Source organism: Anser cygnoides, chromosome 3, assembly GCF_040182565.1.
Source record: "Anser cygnoides isolate HZ-2024a breed goose chromosome 3, Taihu_goose_T2T_genome, whole genome shotgun sequence".
NCBI lineage: Eukaryota > Metazoa > Chordata > Aves > Anseriformes > Anatidae > Anser > Anser cygnoides.
Genome location: NC_089875.1, coordinates 45505791 through 45529284, shown reverse-complemented (window position 1 = coordinate 45529284; position 23494 = coordinate 45505791). Strand labels below are relative to the sequence as shown.

General features: G+C 40.4%; 2 protein-coding genes across 7 annotated transcripts; one reads left to right on the top strand and one right to left on the bottom strand.

Annotated features, from left to right (window-relative positions):
- Nucleotides 1-869: 869 nt before the first annotated feature.
- On the top strand, nucleotides 870-8658 carry C3H6orf120 (chromosome 3 C6orf120 homolog). Of its 4 annotated transcripts, XM_066994079.1 has the most exons (3): nucleotides 920-1025; nucleotides 1599-1761; nucleotides 2495-8658. In XM_066994079.1, exon 3 carries the CDS (start codon nucleotides 2543-2545, stop codon nucleotides 3098-3100), a length of 558 nt encoding a protein of 185 aa, XP_066850180.1. In that variant the 5' UTR covers nucleotides 920-1025; nucleotides 1599-1761; nucleotides 2495-2542; the 3' UTR covers nucleotides 3101-8658. The 4 variants fall into 4 exon arrangements, with proteins under 4 accessions (XP_066850179.1, XP_066850180.1, XP_013050097.1 ...); XM_066994078.1 differs by lacking the exon at nucleotides 1599-1761 and having other exon boundaries at nucleotides 870-1025; XM_013194643.3 differs by lacking the exons at nucleotides 920-1025; nucleotides 1599-1761 and adding an exon at nucleotides 1072-1346.
- On the bottom strand, nucleotides 4413-22631 carry PHF10 (PHD finger protein 10). 3 transcript variants are annotated; one of them, XM_066994075.1, is made up of 12 exons: nucleotides 22415-22631; nucleotides 20363-20469; nucleotides 19671-19801; nucleotides 18763-18840; nucleotides 17234-17367; nucleotides 16961-17110; nucleotides 15652-15761; nucleotides 13935-14088; nucleotides 11354-11509; nucleotides 6456-6564; nucleotides 5989-6177; nucleotides 4413-4532 (listed from the first exon to the last, which is right to left on the bottom strand). In XM_066994075.1, exons 1-12 carry the CDS (start codon nucleotides 22481-22483, stop codon nucleotides 4447-4449), a joined length of 1473 nt encoding a protein of 490 aa, XP_066850176.1. In that variant the 5' UTR covers nucleotides 22484-22631; the 3' UTR covers nucleotides 4413-4446. The 3 variants fall into 3 exon arrangements, with proteins under 3 accessions (XP_066850176.1, XP_066850175.1, XP_047901872.1); XM_066994074.1 differs by having other exon boundaries at nucleotides 18763-18846; nucleotides 22415-22575; XM_048045915.2 differs by lacking the exons at nucleotides 11354-11509; nucleotides 22415-22631 and having other exon boundaries at nucleotides 18763-18846.
- Between the last annotated feature and the right edge of the window lie 863 nt (nucleotides 22632-23494).

Genomic DNA, 23494 nt, shown 5'->3' with positions numbered 1-23494 from the left:
TGCCACAGCTGAACCCCGATCCAGTAAAGTCAGTTTGATCAAGACGGATGCAGTGAGAAACGTACAGCAAAGCACCCCCTAAGTGATGTCCCATTCCAAGGCAACACAATGCTAAAGGACCCTGGCCCCAGCAGGTTGTCATAGCTTGGGTATCCACCTATTCAACACGGAACTACTAGCTACATGAAAATAAATAAATAAATAAATAAATAAATAAATAAATAAATAAATAAAAAGACTTACGATGTTAGGGCATTTTAGGGAAACACCACTTCCCCATCACGTCATGTTTTTGTGTGCTTTTGTGACTAACCTCAATATCCAATCATTTTAAGAACAACTTTAAATAATGAGATTTAGCAGCTTTAATAGTTTAATGTGTTTTGAGCAGTTGGTAAAAGGCTGACGTTGATTTTAAGAAAGCTCAGCCTTAACAGAATCCACATTTACAGGTCCATGCAGCCCGTCTGTTTGTGACAGGCATGGACAAAAGTTACGTGGGTTTGAAGAAATTGGAGAGCTAGGGTTTGAAGGCAGAGTATTATCTCATTCTATGAATACAGGATCCCTGAGATGCATAAACAACTTCTCTTTTATCACCCAGTACACAACATTCTCCGTGAAGATTTTTTATCAATTCCAGTCCTTCAGTCTTGCTTAGCTTTAAAGATTTCAGCCAGGGTAAGGTGCCTGTTGAAATCAGTGGGCTCTCAAAATCCCTTTTTTTTTCCCTCTTTCCATTTTTTTTCCCCATCCTGTGATCTTTAAGGTGAAGTTTGTGCCGCCACAGGAGCTCTAGCCAACTAGAAATGACACAAAAGCCCAGTGCTGGCCGCCGCCGGGCGCAGGCCGCCTCCCGCCCCGTCCCGCCCCGTCCCGCCGAGCGCCTCAGCCCGGGCGGCGGTTGCCAGGGCGACGGCCGCGCCCCGCCGCGCTCTCGCGATAGCAGGGCCGCGGGCGGCGGCTCGCGCGCGGCCGTAACGGCGGTACCGGCGGTAACGGCTGTAACGGCCGTGGCGGCGGCGGTGAGTGGCGGCCGCCGGGCCGGGCTCTGAGGGGGGCGTGCAGGGGGCGCGGCGAGGCCGGAGGGGCGGCGCCGTGCCCGGCGGTCCCTCGGTGGGGCCCCGGGGTGGGGCTTGGCCGCGCCTCCCTGCGCCGCCGCACGTCCGCGGAGCCGAGCCGGAGCCGCGCCGCCGCCGCTCCGTGCCCGCGGCCTGGGCCGGCCCGCGGGGAGGAGGCAGCTGAGGGGGGCGGCCGGGCTCCCGGCACTGTCCAAGGTCTCCTGAGATCTCCCGGGCGCCGGACAGGAGCTCAGGTGGGATCGGCCGTCGCTTGTGCTTAGCCAGGTGTTTTGTGCTCCGTCTGTTCCTCCCCTCGGGTGTTGCTTCATCGCCGCCTCGGCTCGGATTGGCTTGTTCTCTGATCCAGAAGACAGCTTTTCTGTCACTGTTCAAAGGGCTTGGTCAGTCTGGCAGGTTCTGTGAGCGCTGCGCTTCCTTGCACGGTGCTGCCTTCGCAGAATTGTGGCCTTGTGTTCTAGAGGCCCCTGGGACAGAAAACTTGTTACTACAGAAATGCTTGTACGTTTTTGTCCCTAGATCTGGCTAGCTGGAAAACCACTAAGCTTCAAGCGACGTTTCGGTGGTAGTAATGCAGTTTGTTTACATGCTAGCAATTTACCAGCAGCTGTCACGTTTAAGATAATTGCTCAGTCCTCATGGAAGGCGTGAGGGAGTGGAAATCTTCATCTGAAACATCAAGGTGCATGTACTTCCAGTTCCCACACTTGACCAAGACTAGCATGTAAAATTCAGTCAGCTGTATGCTTTGAAAGGCTTTGACAAAGTTTAGAGCTTACTGCTTTGTGCACGTGCACTTTGTGCAGTTGTTGAAAGGACTGGAGTGCTGCGGGCATGCTCAGGCTGCCTGGCTGGGAGCATGCAACAAGGGGGAAAGGGCACAAGGGTCTTCGTTTTGTAACAGCCCTTTTCTTCTTCCCCTGGTCCCAGCAACTTGAGCCGTCTGTTTTGTAGGCAAGTGCTGTAAAGAGCTGAGTGTTTGTACGGTAACAAAAACTTTATAAAAGTAAATGCAGTTCTTCAGTAAAAATATGCCAAATTTGGTCATAGAAATAATCCATGCTGCAGAACCATAATTTAGTATATTGTGTTGTCTCAGTACATGATCTGTTTTTAGTTCTAGCTCCCTTCCCGCTGCAGGTCAGAATGCATACTGCTTCATACATGCACACAGATTTGCACCTGAACTGTTTTCTGAGGTCATTTCAATCCTACCATACAGAGCTCTGAACTTAGCAACAGAATGTTTTTTTTTTTACTGTTTTAAAAAGGAAAAAAGTTAGCAAATGTACATAGCTGAAGTTGTTTGCCTTTGTGTGAACTAGAGAGGATTTTTAAAAATTAGCGAATTAAAAACAAAACTGATTCCTTCCAGGAACGGAGTATACTAAATCTAAATTCTTTTGTATTTGCAGGGTAGCGCACGTGACAGCAGGAAGAATCAGAGTAAAACTTAAATAGTCATGGCAGCACGCTGGAGGAGAGTCCTGATAATATTTGTGGCAGCTCAAGTACTATTTGTGGTAAAGACCTTTGAGGAAGAGGATGTACCTGAAGAATGGCTTCTTCTTCACGTTGTTCAAGGTCAGATTGGAGCGGGAAACTACAGCTACTTGAGACTAAATCACGAGGGAAAGATAGTACTTCAGATGCAGAGTTTAAAAGGCGATGCGGATTTGTATGTATCTGATATAACTCTTCACCCCAGCTTTGATGAGTACGAGTTACAGTCCGTAACTTGTGGCCAAGATGTTGTCCATGTACCAGCACACTTCCGCCGCCCAGTGGGAATAGGGATTTATGGTCACCCCTCTCACCTGGAGAGTGAGTTTGAAATGAAGGTCTACTACGATCGAACAATTGTACAGTATCCTTTTGGCGAGGCTTCTTACAACCCAGAGGAGATGGAGGCAAACCAGAAATACTCACACACCACAGAAGATGAATCTCAGGATGAAGAATCTGTTTTCTGGACTATACTTATTGGAATCTTGAAATTAATACTTGAAATTCTTTTTTAAATTCATATACACTGGACTAAATCAAATTTCAGCCTGTGAAATTGAACATGAATAACTTTCTGTAATATTTAATACTCTTTGTTGTGTTTCCTGAACCAGAAAGAAAGTCGGGAGGTGAGGGGGGAAAAAGCCATATTTAATTTTATATTGTAAAATCCTGCCCTACATGTAAAATGAGCAGCAAGCACAGCATTTGCAGTATTCAACTTTAGAGATCAGGGCTTAAAGATGAATGTAGAGTTGGGAATCTCTAAACAGGTGCTTAGGAAAAAAATCAGCTCTAATCCTTTTTCTTCTATCATTATTTTACGAAGAGCAAAATACAAACAGCTGCACTTAAGTGCCCCCTCTCAATCTCAATCATATTTAAAAATAAAATCTACTCTTTCTCTGCCAGCTATCTGCAGTAAAACTAATTCGCAGTGACTTTGGAGTGCAGTCAAGCTGAGGAGCCTAGGGTGAAGGAAGGAAAAACCAAACAATCACCTAAGGGGACAGATGGCCTGTATTTTGACTGCTTGTGCTCTACATCCCATCAACCATCTGTACGCAGAGGCCTGTCCGGTCACTCAGCACCTCTGCAAATCCATGACCTGAATCGAGTACACGATACTTCAATATTACTATAGGGAGAGGAAGCCTTCAGCTGTTGTTACTTGTCAATATGACATTCTCATTCCTCATTAAAGGCAATGCAGTATATAGGATCTTAAGCTTGAGAGGTATTTTCTTACACCTCCCTTTACAGCTTTTTGTGATTTTTTTTCTTTTCAAAAGATGTTTACAGGATTTTTTTTCGGTACATTTATATGAATAAGTCATTAGCTTGCAAAGAAAATTTTCACTGAAAGGAAGTTGCAGTATATTGTAAGAAGGTCAGATCATGCTCACTCTTCCCTGAAAGTTAGTTTTTCCAGGAGTATTTTTCCCTTTGTTTGAGTCTTTCAAAATAACCAATTGCTATGCAAATAGTGTATATTTAAATTGCTCTGTAATTTTCTTTTCACAGAGCTTACTGATGAGTGCACTGAAATAAACAAAAATGTTACTATAATTTTATACAAACAGTGCATGTACAATTTAAATTTCATTAGTGAAAGCCTTTTCTTTTTGAATGGGAACTTGACTTCTCTGTCTAGATAGCTGACAGGACATGATTAGTGACTTATATCACAAAAATAATTTTATAGCCAAAATTAAAAGTTTATTTGGTAAAAAGAAAAAAAAAAGTGGTATTGTTCCTCTTAAAGTGGTTGGTTAAATAGCACCAAAATATCACTTTAATTTGTGCAGTTAAATTTTGGACAGCAAGTTGTTTTTTTTTTTGTGGGGGGGGAGGGTGGGGGTTAGCCCTCCTTGCTGTTTTTCCCCCTTCTTCCTCCTCTTCTGGGTACGGGAGAGTCTTTCTGACAACAATCACAAATCCAGCGACCTAAGAAAAGAAAGTTGTCAATTATTGGGAAACTACCTTTTTTACTCACTCATCTAGTTATGTACCTTTCACCATTTCCATAGGTGCTCATCTGTTTCTAGTACTTCCTTTCATGTACGCAACCAGTGTTTCTCTTTAAAATACAAGCATCTTTTCTAAAAGATACAGAAAGCAGCAGGTCAAATTCACTGTCCCTTGCAGACTCGGTGCATGTAACAATTGGCTACACTAATGTTTATGGAGCTCAGGGAGTAAGTGCCAGCTCTGCTAAGGCAATGGTTATTAGGAAAGAAGAGACAAACTTTGAGGTGGCAAGCGAAGATTTTCAGATGAGTGGCCACAGTTCAAGGTTGTGGGCAGTAACTCACAGCAGAAATGAATGGCAGTTGGAGAATGTTGCTATTGTGCCACAAGGTAGTGGGTCCCATTCCCCAAACCAACGTCAGTTATTTCAGTGCAGTCAGGCAGCACAGATTAAACTGCTGGCAGAGGTTCAGCACTAGACCTTGTACTAAAACCCGTTTATGGAGGGAACAATAAAGGGTTGAGCATGGATATTAACTATTTATATTACAACAGCTGGAATCATAAAAGCTGCTTTGCTATTATTTTTTTTTTTAGTTTTGTAGGAATATAATTATTTTGCTTAGATTCTGTCCGTAGGTCAGCCTGAAAGTTGAATCAACCACAGAACCTGGAGTAAAGCAACTGCAAGCTCCCCGTGCTTCTCTAAATGGGAATATACAATATATTTGAGGTAGCAGTTACAAGGAATATTGTCACTGAACACTTTATCATGAGCTTACTTATCACTGATTTATTATCACATGAAAAGCAACACTGCTACCAGTCACTTATGTCTGAAGTTTTCTTTACATTGCCTTGAGTCAGCCAGGTGATATGAGTGGCCAGGTAATTTAAAAGTACAGGCTGTCTGACATTTAGGTACTTCCAGCTTTTACATTTAAGAAAAAAATGGGAAGGAAGGGGGGTTTAAAAAGGTGTTTACAAATGCTAAATTGAGCATACTTTTTAATTTAGAGACTGAAATAACAAACTTTGTTAATGTGAAAGCTATACTCCAGCAATATGCAGCATTAGAGGCCTCTTTACTGGTCTCTTTTATGAAAAGAGGTAATTATTCTCAGTATTCTGTGGAAATATTAAAAAAAACAACACTAGCTCTGAGTGAGCCTGTTTGGATTCTGTTGTAAAAGCCAATTATATTTCCTATACAGGAAATGCCAGGTTAAACTGTGCAAAACCAAATACACAGAAATAAAGCTTATAAAAAAAAATCTCAGGCCCTAGTGTGTGGATGCTTTCCAACGCTACTGCTTATTTTTACCCTTCACACTGATTTTAAACTCTTCTTTCAAAAGCAACACATATTTTGACAGAAAAACCCCAGGACTCGGAGGAGGTGGGAAGGGAACAATTAACTCTACTTTATTACCTGAGGGGATAGCGTCAAGCCCCACACAAAAAGTGTGATAACCACGGTCACATACATCACAGAACATCATTTCTTCTTCGTGGTGAGGCTGCCCGCATATAATGCATGTTTTACACTCCATACATTGCCAAGGATAAGTCTTGATCATAGCAACAAGCTCCGGGGTCATATCAAGGCAAGAAGGGTGGCCTGGATTAAAATCAGTATTATTAATTATGACTGAAATGAAATTTAAAATTTAGATTGCATTGAAAGAAGCTGAAGCTGAGCTCGCCTCCTGGAGAAATCTAACAGCACGCTGAATGTGACAGTACATACAATCTTAAACAGGGATGAAGCTTTAATGAAGGACAGAAAAGGCAAGTGAACTGTTGATAAACAAGTACAAATATTTCCACAAAAAGATCTGTCAAACATTAGGAATGTTTGAATCCTTAGGAATCCAGTTAGTTTATACGGATACTTACCACTGTTGTCACACTGGGAGCAATGTATAAGAGCTTCAGCTTTTCCTTTCTTGTTGGACTCCTTACCCTTCAGACAAATTCCACATATAGCATTTGGAATGACCTTTGGCTGGAAGGGTAGAAGAGGGCTATAAATTCATTCCAGAAGAATTTACAGATTTAACAGGAAATGTAACATAGCTCCTTAACTCAAAATTAATGGGTTATCTGCTATGATGTGTGAACCTTAACACGAATGGCAATAATTGACAACCAGCAGCATTTAAAAAGTCTTAGATTAACCACATAAAATTTTGAACTTGGCATACGTGTAGTGGGCTTTACATAAATTGAAAGGTAGCAGAAGCACGTACTAGTTTCTTCCTCTGAATTCACCAGCTAACGTACTCCTAAATTACATGGTATAGCATTAAAAAAAAATCTGGTATAGAATACTTCATTATGAATCTCCATGCAGATTTCCTGTGTGTAAGAAATTAAATACAATTTCCCATTTTCATTGTCTTTATAGAATATAGAAATTTAATTACAAAAGCAATAAATTTGACTTTAACAAGTTTTAAAATATCTGGTAAGCTATGTTATACACTGCTGTCTTACCATTCCTTCTTAAGTCCAGTCGTAACTGCAGTAAAAAAATACATTCCCTTGCATTGAAATACAGTTTTACATTTATAGTATTTCTAAGCGATAATCTGGAGCCTATTTGGGTGCATGAGACCCATTTAAAAGGTATGAGAGAAATAGTAGGCTGTTAAATGGAGTAACATTTGTGTATTAATTCTGTGTGCAAACCCAAAAGTTTTATCCTGATGAGGACCAAAGAAATAAGGCATGACATATTTCAGAAATATCTTTGTGAGGACCAAGAAACAAACCAGGCATTGCATACTTCAGACATATTTCAGTAGTTATATTATTGAGCTTGGACCTCTGCATAATGAAATTAGTGAGAAATAAGGGTTAAAATTAATATAGTACTCACTGATATTAACCACTAGTCCCAGAGTTTTAGTCCCAGAGTTTTGAGAAAAAAAAAATGTTGCTGCAAAGATGAAGCTACTAGCTGGAATTCAAATTCAAGGCACATCCTGTTTTCTAAGGAACTAAACAGCTTGCCAGTAAGCAAAAACATACCCAATCAACTACCAACCACTTCTGGGGAGAAGAATAAAGTTTGATTAAAAAAAAAAAAAAGAAAGAAAGAAACCAGCAATACATATATTAAAACAAAGAAACAAAACAGGAATCTTTGCAATGCAACTTATCCTCAAGTGTGTCTATCCCCCCAGCCAGTCTTTTTCCAACACCTGTATCTAGTAAGATAGTATCTTAATTCATTTTTAAGTAGTCAGGACACATTGCTTTAAGATTTCTGAAGTTTTACATCTGCTTTTTTAAGTTAAAGTACAACTACAGTCTGCTCCAAATTGTCTAGTCTGAAGAGTTTTATTTAAAAAACAAAACACCATCAGAGATGTTTATAGGTAACTTCCTTCAAAAGATGACAGAGGCACTCATACAGACTTTTTTTGCTTATTTATTTTAAAAAAGCATAGTCAACCTGTTTTATACATAAATATAGTAAAACGGTAAGAGAAGTCTAACATTCACAAATGTCTCTACAAAGTAATAAATATAATGGAAGCAAAAACACACAAAATCATTTACTATTCTATGTGTCCTACATGTACACCTTTATACCCTGCTCCTCCCAACAAAAGTGGCACATGCTTAAACCTCATCAGTGTTGCAGCATTCACCCTTCTGTTGTTTAGGCTACATTCTAATTTTTTTGTTGGTGTGTTTTTATCTACTTCTAAGTAAACCAAGCCTTCTAAAATAGGAAGTGCACTTCTCTAATCAGACTTCTAACGAATTTGAGTATCACTGCTTTTAATATACAGCAGCATACTCCCTTGTACTCCGTCAAAACTAAAGTGAGCTACTCTCCGGTCACTGTACTTGCATTCGGTTATGTGCATTAACACTCTGATATATATAATTCTAAAGTTAGACACTGATACGGGTGCATTTATTAACAATGCTTCCATCTAATTCTTACTTCACTAAATTGTGTTTATTAGAAATCGTGCATTTGGGGGGGGGGGGGGGGAATAACAGCCTACTAATAATAAAAGTTCCAACAGTATGGAAGGGTGGTTTTTTGTTATGTTTTTTGATTTTTATTTTATTTTTTTTTTTTTTACAAAAATGAAATAATGCAAGACTTCACATTTCAAAACAATTCAAGTTCTACCATCATAAATGGCTTTTAGAAACACTAAAAAAAAAAGTGTATCAAATCCAAATGGGAAGTGACAATATCCCATCTGATTAGAGTACATTTTGCTTTGTACATCTTCACCTTATTGGGGGGTAAGGAAGGGAGAGAGAAGGAATGCTGGGTCAAAATGATGACTGCTCTGTAAGTTTTAACTTCCTTGCTGCCGCATGCAGCTCTCAAAGCAAGCATTCCAATCACACTATTTTTATAAGGTCCTATTCTGAATGCAAAGAATTCCATTTGCATATACAGTGACCTAAAACAGAAGTGTTGTAAAATATAGTTTCAATACATTTCAGTTTTATGTGCAAAAAAAAAACTCCTGTACTTTTAACAGTACCCTGTGTGTGCAATTGCAATAGCCAGTCCTGCAGCAACAAAGACTCGCTACTTGTAACATGACAAAATGTAAAACACATGGTAATTGTTCTTTGTTAAAGAACTGACAATAAAAACAGCTCCATATAAAATACATCATTTCTTTTGCTTAAAAATAACTCAGTGGAAATGTGTGAATCCTTTAATACTCATAATGTGTCTATAATGATACATTTGCATGTTGATGCCATAGCAATTATCCTTCAATTTTAACTACATGTAACCAAAAGTTTACTGTCCTACAAAAATAGTCAGATATTAGAGAACAATACAGAACAAAAGTATTACAAAGATTTAGAATTCACAGGGACAACATTTTAAATCAGTTAAGCCTTCAGCTCGAAGTGCCGTAACACTCAGGCACATACGGTAGATATATCATTATCTGGTGTTTTTAATGAGCTAACAAACAAGATTCTTTCTGTCTTACCAGTTAAAGAAGCTCATATAATTGTGTTTACTGAAAGCATTTAAACACTCCCACAAACAAGAAAGCCGGTTCTCTCAACATCCCAACACAGCATCACCATCTTGACTTATCAACAGGTTGATGGCTGATGCAGGCAGGGTACGTTGACATCAGAAAGATGTGGCACTGTCAGTTTACAGTAATGCCTTGTTACTAATACAGTCAGTGACTTTTTAGAAGTGAGTAATTGCTATAGGAATCCATTTTCAAAATGCAATGCTGTATGCTACCAGTATGCTACCAGTATGACTTTTAAAAAAAGGTTCTGCTCTGTAAATCCTCTCTCTATGCATTCATAGATTGGGCTAATCAAGCACACAGGCATCTCAAAGTTAAGTGAAACTTCTTTCTGTAAACCTGTGGCACACAATCTCCAACATCAAGTTAAACAAAGCTAAAAAAAAATTCAAGTGCCATCTTTGGATTTCTTGTTCGTGGGAACATCGGTATGCATTCTGAGTCTACAACAATTTGCAGAGTTACATATAAAAAAATAGATGTATGGTACCACAGTCTAAATCTCCGTAATTTGCATATGTTTTAGTAAGTTTCTGAAAAGAGAAAACGCAACTGGAGCTTGACACCTGTTACGAACTTTTACAGTTACTGTATGTACAGAAAGTTTATCCAATCCTTGTTGGAAATTAGCTTCTTAGTTATAGCTTATTTATTGTTAACTTGGTAAATACAGATAGTAAACAGTTATGAATATAAAATACAAACCATCAACAGCGCAACTTCTGCTGCGACAGTTTCTCAGTATGTACAATCTTGTCACTGACAAAAATTTTCCTTTTTCATAACCTCTCAACATGCATTCCTGATTGCTACATAAACCCTACGTTAATGTAGTGTCTTCCTTTTTTATGGACCTATTCCTGCTCCCACGTAAGTCAATGGAAAATTTTAATTCCCTTCAGTGGAACAGGACTGGGCACTAATGTGTTTTAAATGTGTTACATTATTTTCAAAATCCCTCTTAGTATGCCGAATAATAACATAAATAATGCATGTCAATTCCCAGTTTTCCTGATTTTTTTTTTATCTTAATCTTTTATCATCCTAATTTTTGAAATTATTATACAGTAATACTGATGATTTTGGTCTTAGGTTTGGCAATCACTGCTTCATAGCTAAAATGTATTAACATCCAAACCAAGTCAGATAAAAGCATATTGCCTACAAACTTTCCTATATAGTACAAACTACATAAAAAGCTGTTTTTCATATACTCTTAAAGTGGTCGTGTAGTGTTGCCTATATGACTGTAATAAACTTCTCGTCCTTCATCCCATACATTGTAACATCTCAGGATGAAGGACTATTTGAAATGAACATCGGCACAATGTGTTCAGCCACATAGCTGCACTTTACAGCACTGATCTCTAGGTATGCTGCCATACGAAACAGTACAAAAAATAATGGATACCTAGTGCTAGTTCTGAACTGGCAAGTAATTCTGACTGCTATGTCCAGGCAGACAGAAAGATGCAGAGTTCCAATGACAAATCCACAATAGACTGTTCTAATGTAACTGCCTGGGAATCAGAGAAGTTAACAGAAACAGAGGCCACTGTATAGCTAGAGTAAAGGAAAGCCTCAAGTGAAATAAAAGCAAAAAGGAAGTAAGGAAGCAAACGGAGCACACAACAGGAGGGCAGGTAGTGAAGTACAGCAAGCAGAAGTTCCACATTACTGAAAAACAAATATTTCAGGGAGAGGCTGGTCAGTATAGAAGTTCAGTCAGGGGCTTTTTTCTTCTACCTTGTACCCAGGAACTGACTTGGATAATACAGAACGTTTGGAACCATCTTTTCTTGGAGTAGAACTTTTGTCTCTTGTTTTTTGTCTTCCCTGAAAAGAATCCTCCTGGTTGTCTGTGGCGCAATCACCTTCAGATACATTGCCAGACGAATTGTCCTATAATAAAAATACCATAGCTATATTTTTTATTTTTTTGGATAGACAGACAAGTCTTTCCTATGCCCCTTAGAGCCAACTAACGTAAAAGAAGGATACATCTTTCCTTCTACAAAAGCATGGGGTGCATCACAATCTAGAACACTTTTTTCATAACCTTCATTATTTATCTTTTCTCATGCTAAGAGACTGGCATCAGCAATAGCAGTTGTGTTTTCCAGTTGATCTTGATACCAGAGTGGAGCACACAACAGTGTAATTCTTTGAACCATTTTCCTTTGAAAGTCACCAAGAAATTGACTATATGCATGATGTTGTTTACAAAGTAAAGGGCCAGTGAAAAGTTAAAAGTGCCCTGGCCTTGTATTTAAAGTGTACGACCAAATAACACTGTCTTTAATTAAATATGTGAAGGTTTTTACTGCCACCCTCATCTCATATTTTCACCAGGAGCACTCTGAATATTTCATTTGGATTGCAGCAGAAGAACACCATCAGAGGAAAAACACACCTGAATATTTAATACAGAACCAAACATCAGATTTCATGCTGCAGTTAAAAGCATTTTGAAGAATGGGAAGGTAAAGAGAGGAAGAGGTTCAAAGAGAACGATAGACCAATGTAAGCATAATTAAGAGCAGCAGCACAAGATTTTTCTCAGAGAAGTGTTAATAAAGGCCTCCAAAAACCTTCAGCAGATAATAATATAATTAATCAAGTTTATTACAATAAAAAACAAAAGGCCAAATAATTGTGGTGCCCTGCAGTAAAAGGCACTCAGTACAAATAAAGTAATCCACCTATGCCCCGGAACCTAAAATCAAAACAGACAAAACAGACAGAGGGCAAAGGAAGGAGTAGAACACAAAAGCAAAGCTAATTACCTGGCAAATAGAAATGGTATTGTTTCGCTGTTTTTTTTTTTTTCAAACTAGGGGAAGAATTATTCAGAACAAGTCCATTAAGACACTACAGAACAGGAAAACTGCTATCTGAGTCCAAAAATGGGGAGGGTAAAAAAGGAAAAAGCATATTGTAGGACTCACCAGGGAAATCTGATAAATGTTAGGCAGCTTAAGACTCAGAAAAATAGACTTGGCAACTGTCCACCTTTGTGTCCAACAGATATCTTGCCCTAATGACTAGGAAAGAACCCCCTGCTCCATAGCCAAACCCCCTTCATAGGAACCTCATCTCATATATTCCCTACACCTTTCCAACACAACCACATTTTTCCCTTCTGCAGTCTCTCACCAAAAAGGCATCTGAACTTCTGTGTTAAATGGAAGGACAGCCTGCTCAGTCCAATTATCTTTCTTTACCATTAAGAGAAATGGAAGTCAGTAGAAAAGGGAATTAGGAAGAGGTGATTAACGACCAAGTGTAAAAATAATGGAGTACAATTAAATCAAAGTTTTGTTTGACATTTAGCATGATGTTTACTTTTTTTTTTCTCTCTAAAAAATACAAGCAGAAAGGGTGTATTAACAACTATCCTCTGTAAATCTACAAGCTGACCCTTTCTCTTCTTCTTCAGTTATGAGTAGCTTGTGAATATTTAAACAAAATAAATGTTTATATGGAGAAACTTAGCATTACATATACCCACTATCTAACACGTTAGTCAATTGAACTAGAAACTGTTAAATGCATTTCCGGTTTTATATTGTTTTTCTTAGAACTGGGGTTCCATTTCTAGAAAATGGTCATTGCCAATATACCACCAACACCAATAGACGAATGATACAGCTGTGCTTGGACAGCCCATCTGAAGCTCAACTGCTCCTGAGCACCTGCAACACTCTCCAGGTAGGTATGTGAGCTTCCCTTAACTTCCAGTAACAGTTAATTTGGGGTTTGCATAAACAGAGAGCACATACACATCTTTTTAAAGATGTATTGTAAAACAAACAAAAAATCCCACTGCTTTCAAGCTTTTCTTTAAGTTATAATAAAGTAACTGTTTCAATATTGAGTACTTCCTGCTTCTACATTACAAGAAGGCAAAGTTACCAGGCTACCAAGTCCTTTGCTTTAGTGATGGATTCTGTGGAACTTCAGTAGCAAAACATACTGTGACCTAAACTAAAGTTCACACCCCTCAGAAATGCTAACAACCTGACCCATGACCTGAGGAAAAGGCAGTAAACAAAGAGCGGCAGTTGGGAAGACTCTTCAAAACTTCTTTAGAAACAAGTAAGAGAGGGCCCGATATTACAAATATTTGTTTGATTTACTTTAAAAATGGAGCACAATGGAAAGTTGGATAGAAAAGTTATAAAATAAAAAGAAGTACTAAAAAGGCAAGGTTATGATTCTACCTCATTTTGCCAATGTTAAAGATTCTACCAGGAAATTACTGAAACTAACAAAAGCGAAGGGAAAGGATTTTATTTTGTTGAAGAACACTTTCAATTTGTCTCACCGAGTTGCCTTTGGTTTTCCGTTTCTCATCACCTCGCCCTTCCTCTGCATCATCTGAATCCCCATCACTGTCTAATGCAGGCAGTTCTGGATCCAAAGGAGGTTCGTAAAGAGCTGTGTTTAATGGCAAGTAACGAAGTTCATCCGGAGAATATCTAAAGGTAATAAAATAAACAAACAAATGCCTTTGTATTTTATGCATGGATATTATTTACAAAATAATTCTTTATGAATTTATTTTGAAAGTAAGAAATCTGAATAATTTCAGCTCACTTTTTCAGGAAAGCACATAAAAAAAATTGCAGGAAACTTACTAATTTCTCTTCACAAATTAACTAGTATCTAGTACTTGTCATCTTTGTGTAGGTAAATATTCATGGAACAAAGGAAGAACATATTTGCCATGTTCTAAACCTTTATAATCATAAAAGGTCACCTGAATGTCTACAGATTTATAATCAACTCATGTTACTACACCCAACAGACTATATACTTTGTTGTTCTAAGTACATAGCGTGTGCACAACTCCAACCAAAGGCACACGAATGGCTGGGGTACAAAGCAAAATAAGTAAAGATGATCTATTTAAGACCAAGATTCTTGAGTAATGAAGGAGAAAAAAAGGCAAATAAAAATATTACCAGAATAATGTGAAGATCTAATCTGTATCTGCTCATAGCCAGATACAGCTTAATGTGTGTAATTCCCCCCCCCCTTTTTTTATTGACCTTAAAGACTAGGAAAAAAGTTAGAGACCTCTTACTATTAAGGACAGGTAAAGGGTAGGACGCTATTTTGATGTACGCTTTGAAAGGCTGTGTCCTTCATTAAGAAGGATAGCCAGTTTCACTTATAGCTTGTATGCTCAAAATAAACAAGATTTCTTGTATTTTTAACTCAACTTAATAAAATTCAGGTCCTTTAAGAATATCCTTTAACATGCAAATTTATGGGGGGGCTGTATGCACACACACTGGAATGAACAAGGCAAATGCGTACAAAAAGCTTGTCTACAGAAAACTTCGTATGTATAGGATGAGTAGTACCACCTCTGGTGTACAGATGGTACAACTTAGGCAAGAGTTTTCAAATCAGCCTGCGTTCACCAAAAGGGAGCATCCCACAGGGAAAAGTCTAAAATTTGTGTAGATGTTCAAGTCTACACAATACATATTTAATGAAATAGAAAAATTCGACTAGCAACACCTTTCTCCCTCACCTAAAAATCTGACATTAAACTTAGCCCACAAGATCAATCACAGTTTGGTGGGATTTTTTTTTTTAATGTTAAAAACTTTCTAAAAATTTTTAAAAGGACAGTAAGACTGTCACATGGAAAGCACCTGACCACAAGCCAGCATTACAACATTTTGACATAGCGATATTAATCTTAGCAAACATGCAGAGGCAGAAGGTAAGTAAACATGTGAGGGTGGCAGGAGTGATATCAGTGTCTGCTTTTACCACAGTAAGGGGCTGAGCTGGTGAAAGCTCAGGCGCCACAATACATCACTGGAGGGAACACTCTTGCAGCCAGTACTACATTTATGTTGTTGACAGAAGCCCTCATGCTGTGCATTTATTAGACTAGCAAGTGACTCAAGCATAAAGTTAACTCAAAACTTTACAGTAAATACATGCAAATGTTTTCCATCAGCTAGATGTAGAGAAAATAGATCACTGCAAGAGAATCAGCAGTTGCAATGGTTTTAAAATACCTTTTGTAGTACTCCTGGAACTGGCCGGGTATGAGAGCCACTGGATAAGGACTAACCTTTGTTCTCTCTGTAGGTAAGACTTTGTATTTTCCTTGAGGCACCTGGATAATCTGTGGTGTTTAATACAAAATAATGAAGTTCTCATTTCACAGCCGAACTTTTGAGCCTTCCCTACCCTCCACCCCCTGAAAATATTTTTGAACTCAACAGTCTCTCCCCTTTATTGAGTTGGAACAGCTATCTGAGTTCTCTTAAGGAGAGCTCAATTCATTCAAATGGTAAGAAATCGACTCTCAAGATAATATTACAGATTTACATCTAATCAGGAAGGGCCTAGTGAACTGAAAGGCAAGAGTACTTCTAATAGTATAGTATGTAAAATAATTTTAAAAAAGAAATATAGCAATTCAAGCAATAACCTTTAATCAATAAACTTATATGATAACCATCTTTAATATGAATTATCAGTGAGTCCATGTTGGTAGAGGGTAGCAAAATATTGCCATCTCATTCTGAAACCTGACTGTACTACTAAAAAAAATCCCACTAGCAACACAAAGGAAGCTTATAGAAGGTCTTCTTTCAGAATTAAACCAATTATCTACTACCCTGTACGTAACACGTCTCAATATCAGAAAAATGTAAACTCTTCACAATATACTACTATACTGTAATAATTTGCAAAGAGAAAAAACATGCTATACTGTCTTCACATGAGCCATGCACTCCTGCTTCAAAATGACAGCTAGCATGTGTGGTTTCTATTTATTTATTTTTTATTTTTTTTTTATCAGGCACAGAGGCATAAAATATATCTAATACAAAAATAATGTAACACCTAGCAAAAATACGGACATGAAAATTGATAGGGAGCAAGTACTCTTTTAGATAAACAGCTTACTTTTTAACTCATTACACTGTTCCGGCAAAATTTCAGTAGCGTTCCAAAAAAAGAATGAGCCACTTACATGAACAGATAACAACAGAAGCTTCTTAGTAACCTAAACATCCTTCTTAATATTATGCTGTTCCAGCACATTAGAGACATGACAAAGTAACATTGAAACTTTAGAAGTTTCCTCAGACATAAGTGTTTTCCCATTTGAAAAAAGATTTTATATTAGCTATATTTGAAATTATTATTTTTATTAATATTACCCAGCAAAACTGTTAACGTCTCTACGTAACTGTAACAGGACTATTCAAACCCCCTGAAGATAAAATAGTTAAGACAGTACTAATAAACACTTTTTACTAAAACACACGAGGAGCTACTATTGACATTGAGAAGAAATTTAAATCTGCCTACATGTGTTTGTAAATCAAAATAGGCTCTTCTTTCTTCCATTCGCTCTCGGTTTAAATTACTGTTGAATTCTGCAGCCTTCTTGGCAGCTTTTTTTATATATTCTGGAACTTTACTGGCTTCTACTTTCTGTGTGTTCTGTTGCTGCATTTGCTGAAATAAAAATAATTTTATTAATTTACATACATTTCACTATTAGTTTTTGAGCACCCCTTTTTTTAATACATGTATATTCCATGTTACAGATTTGGTTCCCTTAGCACACTATTTACTTACAGAGTACTCTTTATAATGATCTGTTATTCGCTGACGTTCTTTCTCTTGCAGTATAACAGAATACTCAGCATGTTTGGCAGGGTATTCTTTAATCATAAGATCAATTACTTCATCACTACGCAAAGCCGTTAGACCTAAAATAGATAAAAGCAATAATGATGCTATCTGGCAAAACTAACTGTAGGTTATTTATATCTGACAATGATCAGCTGAAGTTTTTGAGGAGCTAAAGACAACAACCTACTATGCACAATGCTTCTCCCTCTCTCAAGCAGGAGTGAACTTATGACATTCAGCTTTCAAGGCTGGTTAAGAGTTTGCTTCTCCCCAAGGAGGAAAGGCTCATTTCTTTTCTTGCTTACAGCTACAGAATACAACTCCCACCTTCATACTTGACTGCCACCTACTCAACTCCACTGTGAAGCAGCACCTTTGCTGTAAGCAGGACCTGGTGAACTGTTAGCTTCAGTTTCTTGTGTCAGTAAACTGTTAGTTTCATTAACTTGTACAACCTTAACTTAAATTATGAGGTTAGGTTCTCCACACAAATCAAGAATCACTGTGAGGGCAATTCAGAACAGCAAACTGCACGCAGATGACTGACTCCTAATTAAAGTATTTCAATTCAGAAGTCAGAACGTGACAGTTTGCAGCTATCATCTCATGCAGAATGCCTCTTTGAAAGCCTCCAATGCAACCAACCTCCACTGACAACAGAATGGAGGTTGGCATATGTTACTACCACCAATGATAAATATAACTATCCCTGTTGTTTACGGTTAACATAGCACATACTGTGTATGTGAGACAGAATATAGCATTTTGCTTCTACTGATAAAAATAGATATTGTTCTCTCTTGCATATTTAAGTAAAAAAAAAAAAAAATCAAGAGAGCTGGCAGGTGAGAAATAAAGGTAAGTATACCGAGAACTGTTAAGATATAAAATGATTTAACATTTGCACAGATCCATGACACACAGAAAAAAAACATGACAGGCATCATTTAATCTCTAGCATGTTCCAAGTCACGCGTATTAGCAGAGGAAGAACAAATACTTGAAGTTCTTTCAACATAAAATGCATCAAGGGCATTGTTCTATTTCAAGTACATTTAAGTGCTTCAATATGCACCCTTCCAACATCTAACACATACGCTGATTTGTATAAATACACTAGTGTTTGCTGAGTCCCAGCTCACTCAGCAGAACAAGACTGATGGACTTTTCAGTTTGAAAAATTATGTTGTTCTCTTTTCTACAAGGAGAAAAGGGCTCTAAAAGTTAATTTACAACATAAGTTTTGTTAAGTAATTAGAATGGATCCAATTTTTTTTTCTAAACGATAAATCTGGAAGACCAATATCCTTTGGCCAATTACACAAATTAAGAATGAAATATCAACCAGTTTTCTTTTCAGAATTTACATTTTCAGTTGCAAATGATCCAATTCTTCTCTACTAGACTGAATCACATTTTCAGTGTGTCACCTTCAATACTGTAACAAGGAAGCTAACGATCTTTTCTCTTACCTAACGTGCACTGAGTCTCTGTGATAACATTTAGTTCTCTGAGGTAGAGTTTCTCCTTGTGAGATAGATCTCGTCTTTCTAAATCTCGAGAGAAAACAAAAAAAAAAGCAATAAAAATGTGTGAAGTTACTCAAAATCCCCCATAAACAATATCAAAGTAGTCTGAGAATTTTATTTCCAGGTAGTGAGAGTCTACACAAAACTACTATTCCTATAAACATAACAACATTAAAAGTTTATTTTACATTTAATATACACTACCAGGACACATCCGATTTTTCTGAGAATCCTGCCCATAGTTATGATTTACAGATATACTTAAGAAACCTGCCTCGAGAGCTTGGATGCAGAAAACATGATCAAGTACAGAAGGCGGCATATTTAACTTTTTCTTTTAATATGCTTTTTAAAATGAATTCCATGACAGAAGAACCATGTATGATAAATCTGAATTATGAAGGCTGAAATCGTAGAACCTTTCCAATTAATTCTGAAATCCTTCCACAGATTAAATAGAAATTTTGCCACAATTCGGGAAACAGAATACAGAGATAGAGCTATAGAGTAAGAGATCACTAACAAAATATCTAAGAATAAAGCTGAGGTCAGTTTTCAAAAGCTACTTGCTGACCTTAACCCTTAATCAGATTTGTCTGCAGATTTTCAGTGACAATACTGTAAAGTCTTAAATTGCTTTGAAAACTGTAGTATACATTTTCAATATGCCAGTAACAAAAATCAAGAAGTACAAAATACAACACTGAGATATACTTTTGCCATGGATTTTTTTTTTAACAATTGGCTCACACTGTGGTCAAAAAGACACGGAGATTACATTCAAATGTATGAAAGCAGAGATTTTTTTAGAAGAAAAATTTAGAAAAAAACACACACAAGAAAACAAATACCTGGATATTTTCTTTTAAAGGAAGTCACGCCCAAATATTCACTGACTTGCTCCTGAAGCATATAGTATTCCCCTGTTTCATCCGGTGGCCACTTGTACTCTATCAAGTTTTCAGCAGGAAAATAGCTGTATCTGAGTATTAAAAAAAAAAAAAGCATTAGAAGAAATCAAAGAATATATAAGAGGGATACTTACATTTCTAGAAATTCACTAATTCCAATTTACATTACTGACCACCATCTACGGATAGCTGGACAATTCCCTTATAACACCACATCCTCTTAACCTTTTTCAAAGGCATTTAGCTACACCCCACTTCATATGTACTTCCCAAAAGCAGCATTTATCAATATGCTGAGAGAAGGAACACAAAAAAAGGGATAACTGTAATGGTGGAAAGGACATCAGAAAAAAAGCAGATGCTACAGTGTCAAAATTCACTCCAGAAACACATAATATTTTTAAAACTTCTAAGCTGTGCTTTTGATTATAAATTAAGACGCAGCACGTTCTGTGTGGTTTTAAAATATGACCTTTTAAAATATGCCAGGAGAAAAAGACACCCAGCTACTTACAGGACATTCCCTCAAATCCGAAGCTATATGAAGTATATAAAAGCAAAGAATGTGGAAGAGAGAATACTTTAGCATACTGAACGCTACAGTAAGACTAGCAATAAAGAAATGGTATTACCCAAGATCTTGACTAGAAGTTTCACAGCTCCGAGAACTGTCCCCTGAGCCCATACGTCGTCTTTTGGATGGCTGGCTGCCATCATTGGAATTTTCTTCTGTGTCATCCTGAAACAAAAATGCAAATAGGTATTAAAAAATTAAAAGTATTCAGTGGATCATTTAAAACATCAAAAAATACCGTACGGCAATCTGCAGTTCAAGTATACCCGAAGTAGTCAGCTATTTAACAATACTCTCTACAAAAAACTGATAGGACAGATTACGCAGCAAATTATTCTTTGATAGAAATTAGCTGTAGGCCACAAAGTGGCACAGAGAACTGGTTGTTTCTCGCCTGCTGCGTACATGGAGTACTCAATAGACAGATGTGGCTCAGACCACCAAGTTCATCATTCCTGATGTAAACTACCTATGGCATCAGCAGAGCCAGGCAGGTATAGACCCAATAAACTTCCTTCATTGGTGACAGTCAGGGACAAGACTAAGTCTCTTTATCATGCTTGCTCCCAAAAGCAACAGTAAGGACAGAGCAAAAACTTTTCTTTTGTGGAGAGGAAAAAAATAAAAGAAAAACTGAAACGACTGTTTAACTCCTACCTAAAATCTCAAAGCCTTTAGTGAACGCCCTTGCATGATTACAAGTGAGAAAGAGGAGACAGAAGTAGCAAAGTGAATTATGTATTGTGACCAGCAGTAGATCCAAGAACAAAACAACTGTTTAAGTAACTGAAACGCTGGAATAGTGTGAAAGAATCACTTTTCATAACTTTTGTGAAAACTTTAAGAAATAAAAATTAATGTGCCAGAAATAAATGGATCAAGCCCACGACCACACTCTGTTAAACAGTGACAAGAACTATTATTAGGTCTGCATTAGCTAGTGTTTTTCACTCTAGTATGTTTTACATACCATATCACTTGAAATACTATTATTAAAAAAGAATTCAGCAAATAATGAAGTTTGTTATATAAGACTTCATAGCACTATAATCAAGGCAAGTTGCAGGAGAAAAGCATCTCCTTTACTTTTGGTTTATTTCATGTATTGCAGAATTCTTTACGTGACTTTTTCTTTCTTTCTTTCTTGGGGAGTTTTTACTCCAACTCTTCTTCAAGAAAGAAGAATGTCTTTCATACAACAAGAACAAAAACTTAAAAGCAACCTCAATGAAATGGCAAGCAGCATCTGTACTAGTATTACCAACAATAATGCTTCCAAGTATCACTAAGAATACCCTGCATAAACTCAACTAGATAAACTAACCAGCAGTCCCAACCAAAACAGTATCACACTCGAGTTTTTGCAACACAGCTGTGTCTCAACAGCAGTTCACTCCTACTTCTCACCCAGTACACTAACGCACTCCAAAAATACATAAACAGGGCCAAAGCTATGGTTTTCTGTACAAAAGCCTATCTACACTCAAAACAAGAAACTTCCAAACTTCTGTTTTTAAGTGATAAATCTCAACGTGGCCTTTAAGAGGGAAGACCTTGCATAAGTTTTTCTTTTCTGCCTCGAGACTTCGTTTTTATTAAGCCTGCAAAGCGCAGGCAGCGCGCACAGGAGAGCAGAGCGTGCTATGTTTACATCTCTGCTTTCGCTTCGCATCACGCAGGCTCGGGGCCCAGGAAGTAAAACACTGCGGGCAGCCGGGCGGTTTGTTGCAAGGGACTTACCAGAGAACGCGAAAACACCCGCACACAGGCTGCAGCCCGACCACAGCTACCGTGCGGAGCACACCGCTAAGCCCAACAGCCCAGAGAGGCCCCTCCGGCACGCCCCTCACAAAGTTGCAGCGCGAGGTCCCGGCACGGCACCGCGCTCCCAGCCCCGCGCAGACCCCTCACCGCCTGACGGGGAGCCCCGGCGCCCAGAGCGCCCCCCGGGAGGGGACCGCTGGGGCTGCGTCCCGGCCTAGGCAACGCGCGCCCGGCGCTGCCCCAAACTTCGCCCGCCCTCCGCCGGCGGGCCGGGGCCGGGCCCGCGCTGAGGCGGCGCGGGGGGGGGGGAGCGGGCCGGGCCTGGCGGCGAGGCCGCGGCTCTCACCTTGAGGGACTGTGCGCCGGGCGTGGCCGGGTCGCTGTCGCAGAGGCGCGGGGACAGGACGGCCGCCATCACCGCCGCGGGGGCCGCCGCCGCCGGCTGGGCGAGGAGCAGCGCCGCCGCCGCCCGCCCCGGCCTCGCGCCGCGCCCGGCTCCGCCCCCCCTCCCCCGGCGGGGGGTGGCAACGGCCCCTACCGGCCAGCCCGGGCACGAGCGCGGCGGCTCGCGCAGATCCTGCTCCGCCCCCCTCCGGGCAGCCCGCGGCGACCCCGGCCCGCGCCGCCGGACCGACGCGCGGCCCGCCCCGACGGCAGCGCCGCCGCCCCGCGGGCACGGCGACGGGGACCCGCCGCTGCCGCCGCCTCCGCGCCCTCCGCCGCCGCCGCCTCCTCCTCCTCCTCCTGCCGCCGCCGCCCGTGCGGCCGCGCGGCCCGGCCGGGAGCGCGGCGCCGATCCGCCGCGGTAGCGCTTGTGCAGCAGCGCGGGGCGCAGGGGCAGCATCCCCCGCGGGTGGGCAGCGCCGAGCGCCGCCGCCGCCGCCCGGCACGGGAGCCGCTGGCAGCCGGCAGGGCTGGGCTGGGCCGCTCCGCCGCCGCCGGGCTCCCGTCTCCGGGCACGTCAGCCGGGGACGAGCTACGCTTGTGAACCATCAACCACCGCAGGAGGGGTGCACGGGGGGCGCGCTCCCCCCCCCCCCCCCCGGAGGAGGGCACCGGCGTCCGGCCCCGCCGCTGCGCGCAGGGAGCGCGCACGGTGCGCGCCGCCCCGCGCCCCCCGCCCGGCGCCGCCCCCGCCGCGGCGGGCGGCTGAAGGCAGAGCGCGGACAGACCCCGCCGCAAAGCCCACAAAGCGCCGGGCCCCTCCCACGGCACGGTGAGGGACCCCCGCCGGGAGCCGCCCCGCCGCACCGGGAGCCCGGCTGCGAGGCTCGCACGCCTCCGCTTTGAACAATGGGGCCCCGCGCCCCGCCTCCGTGCACAGCAGCCCCTGCCTGCGTGCCTCGCGGGGCGGCCAGCGCCGCTTCGAGGAGCGCAGCCATCGCCGTGCACGCCCGGTGCGGACGGGTTGTCGGCAGCCGTGGCA

Excerpts from the sequence above, each read along its gene's own strand:
- C3H6orf120 (XM_066994078.1), top strand. The coding sequence starts at position 2,543 with ATGGCAGCACGCTGGAGGAGAGTCCTGATAATATTTGTGGCAGCTCAA.
- PHF10 (XM_066994074.1), bottom strand. The coding sequence starts at position 22,483 with ATGGCGGCCGTCCTGTCCCCGCGCCTCTGCGACAGCGACCCGGCCACG. Across the intron at positions 17,368-18,762 it reads AGAGACTCAGTGCACGTTAG|GTCTAACGGCTTTGCGTAGT; the intron begins GTAAGAGAAAAG and ends TATCTATTTTAG. Across the intron at positions 14,089-15,651 it reads TTCCAGGAGTACTACAAAAG|ATATTCTCCGGATGAACTTC; the intron begins GTATTTTAAAAC and ends TATTACCTTTAG.